Below are 11,601 nucleotides of genomic sequence, written 5' to 3' on the forward strand. Positions count from 1 at the left end.
AGGCTGAGATCATGCAGAAAACTGTCTTTCTGGCTCTCGTGCAAGTCCTGGCATGGACCTGGACCATCCAGGCTCTTGTTCTCCCAGAACCTTTCTACCCTACGCAGGAGAACTTCGACCTAACCAGGGTGAGTGGCACTTTTTCATCAGGGTAATTTATATTGCTTAAAGGTGAGCATATCAACTTCTAGTTGAAAAAAGCATGCATCGATAGAGGTAGATTTGTTTTTTTCCCCCTGCGTTGTTACAATTCCAGCCCATCCATCCATTTTTTATGCCACTTATCCACTTAGATGAACTGGAGCTTATCCCAGCTGACATTGGGCAAGAGGCGCTACGCTCCTAGAACTGGTTTCCAGTCACGCCACATATTGACAAACAAGCATTCACACTTACATTCACACCTTTGGACAATTTAGAGTCTTCACTGAATCCAACATGCATGTTTTTGGAATGTGGGAGTTAGCCTGAGTACCCCGAGAAAACCCACGCAAGCATGGGGAGGACATGCAAATTCCGCCTGGATTCGAACCCCCGACCTCAAAACTGTGAAGCAGATGTGCTAACCATTCGTCGAATGTGCCACCTGGTACAATTGTGTGTTGCAAAATACAATTAAAGCATAAATAATTTGTTATTTTCATACAATGTTTGCCCATTTCAAAAGAAATCTTGTCCAGTAAACGCCTAATATAGTAGATGAATGTCATAGTTACCTTACATCGTTAAAAGGTACCTTCTCTATCGTGGAAAACTTTATTTCAGTAGTTCAATTAATAAGGTGAAACTCATATATAGATTCACTGCGCACACAGTGAAATATTTAGTTATTTATCATTTTGATAATTATATCTTACAGCAAGAAAACCAAAAATGTACTATCAAGAAATTAGAATATTACATTAGAAGTGATCAAAATGATTTTATAAATACAAATTAGGTGGGATTTGTTCTGCTAAAAAAGTATTTTCTTGTGTTTAATAAATGTAAATGTGAGGTACAAAATTCTACTTTCGAGATGCACCTGTACAACATTCGAGATTAGTGACGTTGTCATGATGATTGACATGTGAGATTGTCCAATGATTAGACGGAAAGTGCTTGAAATACTGGCCAATCACAGTGCGCGCTACGCACTGTACATACAGAAGGTTTTATACATTTACTTGTTTTGAACATGAACATTCAATTAAAGTTTGCAGATTGAGATCCCAAATGCACAGGTAATTTTCCAATCCTATTTGTAGCCATCAAAAAGGGGATGTGGTCCGAGCAGAAGTGGAACTCTGACCACCTATCATTCTGATCTTGCTCAGACGAAAGAAAACACTGGATTCAAGTTATTTAAAACAAATTGTCATTACTCTGCAGTCAATAATTAAACATACTTGCAGTTTAGTTCTTAAGCCAAAATTGAAGATGTCATATCAGTAGCTTTCTCTCTCTCTCTCTCTCTGGCCAAACCTTTAGTTATGCTGATTTTTTTATTCGGTGAATGTGTAAATATTCAATATATTTTTAAATATTTTCTCCTCCAAAATGAATTTATTCAGTCGTGCGCTTTCTCAAGACAACAGTAGCCAATGTAAATTTAGAGTTGATTATATTGCTCAGATTGTGTTAGAATTGTTTGAAACAAGATTGTTTCTTGTTGTTGAAACAAGATTGTTTCTTCATAAATGTCAGGTATAAAACACTTTTCAAAATGTGGATACTCACTCTAATGAACTCTATCTCTAAATTTGGCCAGGCAATGCATTTAAAAAAATTTTTTTTTTTTTGCTCAGCAGTAAAAAGTATTGTACGAGAAATTGAAATTGAAATTGAACTGAAATGTTCATTGCTGCTAATGTGTGGAATTCCTGCCAGTAAATGTCAGATATGTTTTCCTACCAGTTTTTGGGGACTTGGCATGATGTTGCCGTGGCTAAGACATACCCAAATATGGAATACCACAAAAAGGATTCATCCATCGGCCAGCTGGTGTTGCAGAGAGGAACCGCCGAGAACAAACTGCAGATGACCAGAACCGTACTCAAGTCAGTGCCGCCTACAGTATATGCGTATAGCGGCATGGTGGACGACTGGTTAGAGTGTCTGCCTCACAGTTCCGAGGACCGGGGTTCAATCCCCGGCCTCGCCTCTCTGGAGTTTGCATGTTCTCTCCGTGCCTGCGTGGGTTTTCTCCGGGGACTCCGGTTTCCTCCCACATCCCCAAAACATGCATGGTAGGTTAATTGACAATTCTAAATTGCCCGTAGGTGGGAATGGGTGTGCGAATGGTTGTTTGTTTGTATGTGCCCTGCGATTGGCTGGTAACCAGTTTAGGGTGAGAGCTGGGATAGGCTCCTGCAGGCCCTCGACCCTAGTGAGGAGAAATGGCTCAGAAAAGGGATGGATGGATATACATTTATATATATATAGATATATATATATCTATATATATATATATATAGGGTCGGGGGCTTCTGGAGCCTATCTCAGCTATATTGAGGCGGGGTACACCCTGAAGCGGTCGCCAGCCAATCGCAGGGCACATAAAAACAAACAACCATTCGCAGTCACATTCACACTTACGGGCAATTTAGAGTCTTCAATCAAACTACCAAGCATATTTTTGGGATGTGGGAGGAAACCGAAGTACCCGGAGAAAACCCGCACATGCACGGGGAAAACATGCAAACTCCACATACAATGCAGTTTTTCACACCTGGATTTGGGGATCCTCTGCCATTCCTCCTTGCAGATCCTCTCCAGTTCTGTCAGGTTGGATGGTGAACGTTGGTGGGCAGCCATTTTCAGGTATCTCCAGAGATGCTCAATTGGGTTTAAGTCAGGGCTCTGGCTGGGCCATTCAAGAACAGTCACAGAGTTGTTCAGAGTTGCCACTCCTTCGTTATTTTAGCTGTGTGTTTCAGGTCATTGTCTTATTGGAAGGTGAACCTTCGGCCCAGTCTGAAGTCCTGAGCGCTCTGGAGAAGGTTTTTGTCCAGGATATCCCTGTACGTGGCCGCATTCATCTTTCCTTCAATTGGAACCAGTCTCCCTGTCCCTGCAGCTGAAAAACACCCCCACAGCATGATGCTTCCACCACCATGCTTCACTGTTGGGACTGTATTGGACAGGTGATGAGCACTGCCTGGTTTTCTCCAGACATGCCACTTAGAATTAAGGCCAAAAAGTTCTATCTTGGTCTCATCAGACCAGAGAATCTTATTTCTTACCATCTTGGAGTCCTTCAGGTGTTTTTTAGCAAACTCCATGTGGGCTTTCATGTGTCTTGCACTGAGGAGAGGCTTCCGTCGGGCCACTCTGCCATAAAGCCCCAACTGGTGGAGGGCTGCAGTGATGGTTGACTTTCTGGAACTTTCTCCCATCTCCCGACTGCATCAATGGAGCTCAGCCACAGTGATATTTGGGTTCTTCTATACCTCTCTCTCCAAGGCTCTTCTCCCCCGATTGATCAGTTTGCCGGACGACCAGGTCGTCCCAAACGTCTTCCATTTTAGGATTATGGAGGCCACTGTGCTCTTAGGAACCTTTAGTGCAGCAGAATGCTTTTTGTAACCTTGGCCAGATCTGTGCCTTGCCACAATTCTTTTTCTGAGCTCTTCAGGCAGTTCCTTTGGCCTCATGATTCTCATTTGCTCTGACATGCAATGTGAGCTGTAAGGTCTTATTTAGACAGGGGTGTGGGTTTCCGAATCTAGTCCAATCAGTATAATCAAACACAGCTGGACTCCAATGAAGGTGTAGAACCATCTCAAGGATGATCAGAAGAAATGGACAGCACCTGTCACAGGAAAGGGTCTGAATAATTATGGCTGTGTGAGATTTAAGTTTTTCCTTTTCAATAATTTGGCAAAAAATTCAACAATTCAGTTTTTTTCTGTCAATATGGGGTGCTGTGTGTAGATTAATACGGAAATAAATGAATTCAAATTATTTCAGCAAATGGCTGCAATATAACAAAGAGTTACAAATTTAAAGGAGTCTGAAAACTTTCCATACCCACTGTATATATGGTTCTGTATATCATACAATATACAGAACCAGAACTTTTGTGTACACAATACAGTGCACACCGACACACACAATAGCTGCTACACGGTAATGTACTTGTTTGATTATTACCTCATTTATCTACACCATTATATAATAATAATAATAATAATAACATCACATAGTACACTTTGGACAAGTACAGATCTTGTGTTCACACAGTAAATATTATTTACACGAGGTCTACAACCAGTCTACAAAACACACATGTAAATGCAAAAGGACTTTTTTGAGCAGCGACAATAAGACAATAAAAAACAGTGACATACAGTAACTATCATCGATAGATAGATAGATAGATAGATAGATAGATAGATAGATAGATAGATAGATAGATAGATAGATAGATAGATAGATAGATAAAAAGTTTAAAAATGGTCTCTTTCTGAAACGGCAACAACTTTTAATGGATACTGTATGTGATTGTGCATACATACTGTATGTTTAGTATGATTTTGTGTGCGTGTGTGTGTGTGTGTGTGTGTGTGTGTGTGTGTGTGCGTGCACATGTTTGTACAGAGATGGGATCTGTAAGGAGAAACATGGAGACTATAATCTGACTTCAACACCAGGACATTTTCGTTTTGAAAGTAGGTTTCTTTCGCATCATAAATGAGCCACTGAGAACTAGAGTGGGATAACTCTCTTTTTTTTTTTTTTGTTAATTTGCTTGTGAGTGCTTTAAAGTTTTTATGTCAATGAGCACTTCTTCTGGATACTTGTTTTCACAGAAATTGTGCTTTTCCTCATATTTGGCCATTAGACCAAATATAATGATTTTGGATTTGGATCATATGTGATATTCACGTTGCTTGCAGATTTACCCACAATGACTGTAAGGTACTGTCATCATCTTCAATTTCATGCTGTAGCTTGTATCCTGGTCAGTATCATCTATGTTGCCTGAAAGAAAAGTAATGAACTGGGATTTGAGAAATTTTTTTATTGCAGTAGTGGTCTAAATCCAAACCTCTGTCAAATCTATCAACATTTAATGAAGCATGCAGAAGCCCTGGCACACAAGTTAAAGCAGTACTAACTTTCTGAGTCTGCTATCAATCTCAACTTGGAAGTTTTTGCAGGAGGGGAAGGATGGTTTCATGAGCAGGGTTATCTTGGAAATGGGAGTTTGTAGAGTATAGTACTGATGAATCAGGAAAAGTGCTGAGTGTAATAAAGGACCGCCCACTATTTGTCAAAACTCTAACTAAACATTGTTTAGACCAGTGTTCATCTGAAAAATGCCTTTTCTCCATTCGTTTCTTTACTTGACTTAAAAATCACACAAATGGAGTTAGCCCATTCTAGTTTCTCTGTGACTTAAATGATTTTAACAGCACAATGCACAACTTGTCTAACTCTGCTAAATTTCCATGAAGAGTGGGACAAAGAAGTGGACACCTTCGTGGTGCACACAAACTACGAGGAATACGCCCTCCTAGTATCACTCAAGGAGAGATCCCAGGGCCAGAGCCACATCACAGTGAAGCTTTACAGTGTGTGGACGCTCGCCATGCAGAATCACATTGTTTGGCTTATCCTCAGCCAAATTTGTGCAATCCTCCCACAGGTAGAACCATGGACGTGAGAGACACGGTGCTGGATGACTTTAAAAGGATGGTCAGAGAGCAAGGGATGTGCGACGACACCATTATCATTAAACAGAACAAAGGTACGGCACACACCGTCACTTCCATGCTCCCAAATGGCAACTTCTCAAGCAGATCCATCCATCCGTTGTCTTCTGCTTATCCGAGGTCGGGTCACGGGGGCAGCAGCCTCAGCAGGGAAGCCCAGACTTCCCTCTCCCCAGCCACTTCCTCTAGCTCTTCCGAGGGGATCCCGAGGCGTTCCCAGGCAAGCCGAGAGACGTAGTCACTCCAGCGTGTCCTGGGTCGTCCCCGGAGTCTCCTCCCGGTGGGACGTGCCCGGAACACCTCACCAGGGAGGCGTCCGGGAGGCATCCTGAACAGACCTCCTCACCTCATCTGGCTCCTCTCAATGCGGAGGAGCAGCGGCTCTACTCTGAGCTCCTCCTGGTTGCACTGAGCTTCTCACCCTATCTCTAATGGAGAGCCCGGACACTTTGCAAAGGAAAATCATTTCAGCCGCTTGTTCTTTCGGTCACGACCCACAGCTCGTGACCATAGGTGAGGGTAGGAACGTAGATCGACCGGTAAATAGAGAGCTTCGCCTTTCGGCTTACCTCCTTCTTTCCCACAACGGATCGATACAAAGTCTGCATCACTGCAGACGCTGCACCGATCCGCCTGTCGATCTCCCGTTCCATTCTTCCCTCACTCGTGAACAAGACCCCAAGATACTTGAACTCCTCCCGGAGAGGGCACTCCACCCTTATCCGACTGAGGACCACTGTCTCAGATTTGGAGGTGCTGATTTTCATCCCAGCCGCTTCACTCTCTGCTTCCTCAAGGGAAGGTGTCTCGGTTTAATTGAGGAGGTCTTCGAAATATTCTCCCCACCGATTCACAACGTCCTGAGTCGAGGTCAGCAGTGCCCCATCCCCACTATACACAGTGCGGATGGTGCACTGCTTCCCCCTCCTGAGAAGCCAAATGGCGGACCAGAATTTCCTCGAAGCCCCCCGGAAGTCGTTCTCCACGGCCTCACTGAACTCCCACGCCCGGGTTTTTGCCTCAGCGACCACCAAAGCCGCATTCCGCTAGGCCAGCCGGTACCCATCAGCTGCCTCAGGAGTCCCACAGGCCAAAAAGGCCCGATAGGACATGAATGTGAGGCTTATCGGAGACTAAATTGTCTATTGGACTGAATATGAGTTTGAATGTTTGTTTTTTATGTGCCCTGTGATTCACTGGCAACTAATCCAGGGTGTACCCTAAAGTCAGCCGGCATAGGCTACTGCTCACCCACCCATTTTTATTATTTTTTTTCTTTTGCGTTAAATATTGTTACAGGTGACTGTGTTCCTGGAGAGCAGGAGGAAGAGCCGACAACTTTGCCTGAGGTATTTACCTTCCATCCATACATTTTCAACATCGCTTATCCTGGTTAGGGTCGCGGGGCGCTGGAGCCTATCCCAGCTGACTTGGGGCGAAAGGCGGACTACACCCTGAACTGGTCGCCAGTCAGTCGCAGGGCACATATAGACACGGACAACCATTCGCACTCACATTCATACCGTCACTGAGTGGGAACTGAACCCACGTGGCCTGCACCAAAGTCAGGCAAGTGTATCACTACACCATCAGTGACGGTATTTATAATAAAAATGCATTTAATTACAAGATTCTTCAATATTCAAATTAGGTCTGTTCATCAGTGCTTTGAGTCATTCGTTGGACAATCTGCAATGTAGGATGAAATAAATGATCAAATAAATTATTATTAACAGGAGCAGTACACAGGCCGTCATGAAGTTGCTTTGTTTCTTTGTCGATTTCATCCTTAGCCCAAGTAAGTCAGCATTTGAGGACTTTCCCATACCAAGAAACGCTTCATCCTGGTGGACTTTGACGTCTGATACGAGCTGCAGAATTTGGCTCCGTACGCGATGGTTCGAGTTGGTGCCAAATAGTTCAACTTTGGTTTCATCTGACCAAAGTCCGTTCTACAAAACCTTCGCTGAGTCATTTAGACGTTCACTGGGAAACTTAAGGTGGGCCTATACATGGCCACTTTCCAGCAGTGAGCCCTTGCAGGCACTGCAAGATTTCATTTATGTTAACAAAAGTTTTCTTGGTGACTGAGGTCCCAATTGCCTTCAGATCAACATGAACACGTTCCCACCATTTACTTTTGTCATGATCCTCCTCACTCCACATGGCAAGATCTTTCATTGATTGAAGCGTTTTGTAACCCATTCCAGCCTTACGCATGCAGGTCAACAATTATTTCCCTGACATTTTACAGTCTTAATCCATTCCCTGGCAAAAGTTGCAACTGCACAAAATGTTATAATATTGTACATGTCTGTGACACAGAGGAAGAAGAGGGACGTAGCACCCACCATGGCGCTGGCAGAAATGGAAATGGACGGTTCTGGCGATGACACGCTCATGTTCAACGGATCGGGTAAGAGCTAGAAAATAAACAACATTCAAGAGTCCTCACAGGGTCAAAAAGAGGCTTTTTATTTCTTGGTCTTTGTTGTCCTCTCAGAGGCGTGCACTTTAGGGCCGGAAGCGGGGCCGTGTTTCGGGATGCACCAGCGCTACTTCTACAACTCCAGCGCCATGAGCTGCCAGGTGTTCAAGTATGGAGGCTGTCTGGGAAACAAGAACAACTTCAAGAGCGAGAGGGAGTGTCTGCAGAGGTGTCGCACCGAGGGTGAGCTCACACGTGGAAACGCGTTCTTGCACAACGGAAAAATGTCGGAGGGAAATTCTTATGCCTCTATAGTGGCACAACACGTGAGACCTTAGCATAACTCACAAGCTCAGTGAGCGTCCAAGGATCCTTTTTATTTTGGTTGGCTTTTTTGTTTTTGTTTGTGTTTTTTTGTTTTTGAGGGGGAGGGGGGGGCATTCTTATTATCAAGCTTAACTGGAGCGCTTTCTTGTTTTTACCTTATAAGTGGATAACTTCTTTTTACACTTGTGTAATAATGTTATGAGATGCCTTAATTATTTGAATCATAAGAGTATTTTATAGATTTAGTGGCTTCATAAATCAACATACTGACAAATAACTTATTTTAAAACTTAAAACTTTAAAACTCTTTGAGATTTGACAAGAAGTGATGAAGAACAGTGGTTAACCCATTTTTACATTTTATTTTCACTGAAGAACAACTGGTAATGTAGTGCTAGTACATTCTGCTTCCTTTAGTGCAGACGGTGCGGGTTTGAGTCCTGGCGAGTGCCTCAATACCTGGCCACTGTCACTCCCAAACCCGGGTGGGAAATGTGTGGGTTGTGTCAGGAAGGGCATCCATCTTATAAATTGTGCTTAGCAAATCATGCAAGAGACTCGCTGTTGCAACCCTTATGGGACAAGACAGTTTTACTTAACGATGCAATTTCAGGTGGACATAAGTCACATACTGTATGTTCAGTCGTAAGTTTAATATTCAAGCAACTACTGCATTAAATAGAAAGAAAATTTAAAACATACATTACAAACAAGCGTATTGCACATCATGTTTAAACTTTGTTCTTTTAAATCCAGTTAAATTAAATTGTTTTGACTTTTCAAGTAGAAGATTTTTTAAGTACAGTTTAGTTGTGTTTAACCTTTAAGTACAGTACTTAGATTTGCATTTAATATTTAAGAACTGCCTTTTAAACATATATTTAAGAAAAAAATAATTTATTTATGTGCAATACATTTTTAATAAATCATTATCTCAATGAACCGGTTCAGGGTGTACCCCGCCTCCTGCCCGATGATAGCTGGGATAGGCTCCAGCACACCCGCGACCCTAGTGAGGAGAAGCGGCTCAGAAAATGGATGGATGGATGGCATCTAAATGCAGGTTTTTTGTTTTCCTATATTTAAGCGCAGTGTTTAAATTGCATAACGTTACTGTGGCCTACAACAATAAACATTTTAGGAATAAACTACAAGTAGTATCTTATTGTATTTTGATATTGGCCATTATGTTGGCTGAGTATTTCTTGAGGTGGTACTCGGTGTAAGAAGTTTGAGAAGCAATGATTCAGAGCATTTACAGTATTTGCAGAAAAATGGTCAGAAAACAAAAAAAAAAGGTCCTTGTTGTTTTGTCTCATTTTTTCCCCCACAGATAGCTGTAGACGTAGTCTTCTATGTTCCAAACAGTAAGATTGTTGGTGGCGGGAGAGCTGGAGCCTATCCAGCTGACTTGGAGCGACAGGCAGGGCACGCCCTGGACTGGTCGCCAGCAAATATATGATATATTATGGATAACTGGCCCCGCCCCAAATACTGTACATATGATGATGCATTCATGAGCGAGGTTTTTTTTCTATTTGAAGCATTGAGATGATTGAGCGATGTCTCCCCTCCTCCCTGCAGCTGTGTGCCGTCTCCCGCTGACCGCCGCTGCGTGCACGGGGGAGCCCCTCAGCTGGTCCTTCAGCTCCATCATCGGCGAGTGTGTGCCTTACAAACCCGGCTTCTGCCAGACCAACGGCAACAAGTTCTACAGCAAGGCCGAGTGCGACGAGTACTGCGGTGTTAAAGGTGAAGGGCCGTACACGGTAAAAAATCCTCTCCGAACATGGCAACATTTCATGTGATTTTCCTTTTTTTCTATTCAACAGGTGCACAAATCCTGGAAGAAGAGTGAGGGAACGTCCCAAGCTCTTCACAGTCAAAATGCCAAACACTGACCGGATGTTTTGTCTGCAAAATATCATGATACGAAATATATCAGAAACATTCATAACAAAACATTTAAATTGTGTCAGCATTTTTTATTTTTTTTTGTCTGATTAAGCCTGTTCTCAGCCATATTTTGTAGGATTTACCGCAAAATATTGTGCACTGTAGAACGATAGCTTGACATCAGTATGTCAAACTACTATTCAATATTTGAATACTACACAGTGTTTCCAACAAAGTTGAGTCAATGATAGCAGTATGCTTACCTATGTATTATGTCATACACTAATTGTTATTAAAATGAATGAAAACATCTACAGATGACTATATACCCATAATAATAACAGTTATCAAATGTTAGTTACTGTATAATAAACACCGTCCATGTTTCAAAAACTAAACCATATACTAAAAATACAAAATACATTTGCATGCAAGACAAATTACAATACAGTTCATTGATTTTTAAAATACATTTGCAGACATTAAAATTTTAAGAATTTCAAGGGAAAAAATGTATTTAGTAAATTTTAGTATAAGGCTGTATGTGTCAGGATACGTAATCGTATGGTATTGAACTGGACCGAAAAAGCAGACTGGAGCGGAGGGAGTGGTTGGATGGATGTTTGTGGTTTGGCCAATTTTTGGGAGTCTTAGCCCCCCTAAAAATTTTCTCATCCTAATTGATTTGGTTGTTTAAATCTCTTCATTTATTTTATATGTTTTGTCTTCCATACAAACGTGAAAGGTTGCACACAAATACCATGATTAAGACAGCCATCCATCCATCCATTTTCTGAGCCGCTTCTCCTCACTCGGGTCGCGGGCGTGCTGGAGCCTATCCCAGCTGTCATCGGGCAGGAGGCGGGGTACGCCCTGAACTGGTCGCCAGCCAATCGCAGGGCACATACAAACAAACAACCACTCGCACTCACATTCACACCTACGGACAATTTAGAGTCTCCAATTCATGCATGTTTTTGGGATGTGGGAGGAAACCGGAGTGCCCGGAGAAAACCCACACAGGCACGGGGAGAACGTGCAAACTCCACACAGGCGGGGCTGGGGATTGAACCCCGCTCCTCAGAACCGTGAGGCAGACGCTCTAACCAGTCGGCCACCGTGCCGCTGATTAAGACATAACATTTAAAATGTTTTATATAAAAAAAATTGAAAATGAAAAAAAATGAATACAAAGTTATAATGATATTTAAAATATGATTAAACATGTCTCCATTCGTTCTTCTCTCACTA

At 42.5% G+C, this 11,601-nt stretch overlaps 1 protein-coding gene across 1 annotated transcript; it reads left to right on the forward strand.

Moving 5' to 3' along the window:
* ambp (alpha-1-microglobulin/bikunin precursor) lies at positions 1 to 10,375 on the forward strand. Its single transcript, XM_061698887.1, has 10 exons — positions 1 to 128; positions 1,897 to 2,039; positions 4,582 to 4,652; positions 5,442 to 5,558; positions 5,633 to 5,734; positions 6,999 to 7,048; positions 8,025 to 8,115; positions 8,203 to 8,370; positions 10,039 to 10,206; positions 10,287 to 10,375. Exons 1-10 carry the CDS (start codon positions 12 to 14, stop codon positions 10,310 to 10,312), a joined length of 1,053 nt encoding a protein of 350 aa, XP_061554871.1. The 5' UTR covers positions 1 to 11; the 3' UTR covers positions 10,313 to 10,375.
* The last annotated feature ends 1,226 nt before the right edge of the window (positions 10,376 to 11,601 follow it).

This window comes from Phycodurus eques, chromosome 15 (assembly GCF_024500275.1).
Source record: "Phycodurus eques isolate BA_2022a chromosome 15, UOR_Pequ_1.1, whole genome shotgun sequence".
Lineage (NCBI taxonomy): Eukaryota > Metazoa > Chordata > Actinopteri > Syngnathiformes > Syngnathidae > Phycodurus > Phycodurus eques.

Coding starts and splice junctions, on each gene's coding strand:
- ambp (XM_061698887.1), top strand. CDS start 12: ATGCAGAAAACTGTCTTTCTGGCTCTCGTGCAAGTCCTGGCATGGACC. Junction 2,040..4,581: donor ATGACCAGAACCGTACTCAA/GTCAGTGCCGCC, acceptor ATGTTTGTACAG/AGATGGGATCTGTAAGGAGA. Junction 10,207..10,286: donor CGAGTACTGCGGTGTTAAAG/GTGAAGGGCCGT, acceptor TCTATTCAACAG/GTGCACAAATCCTGGAAGAA.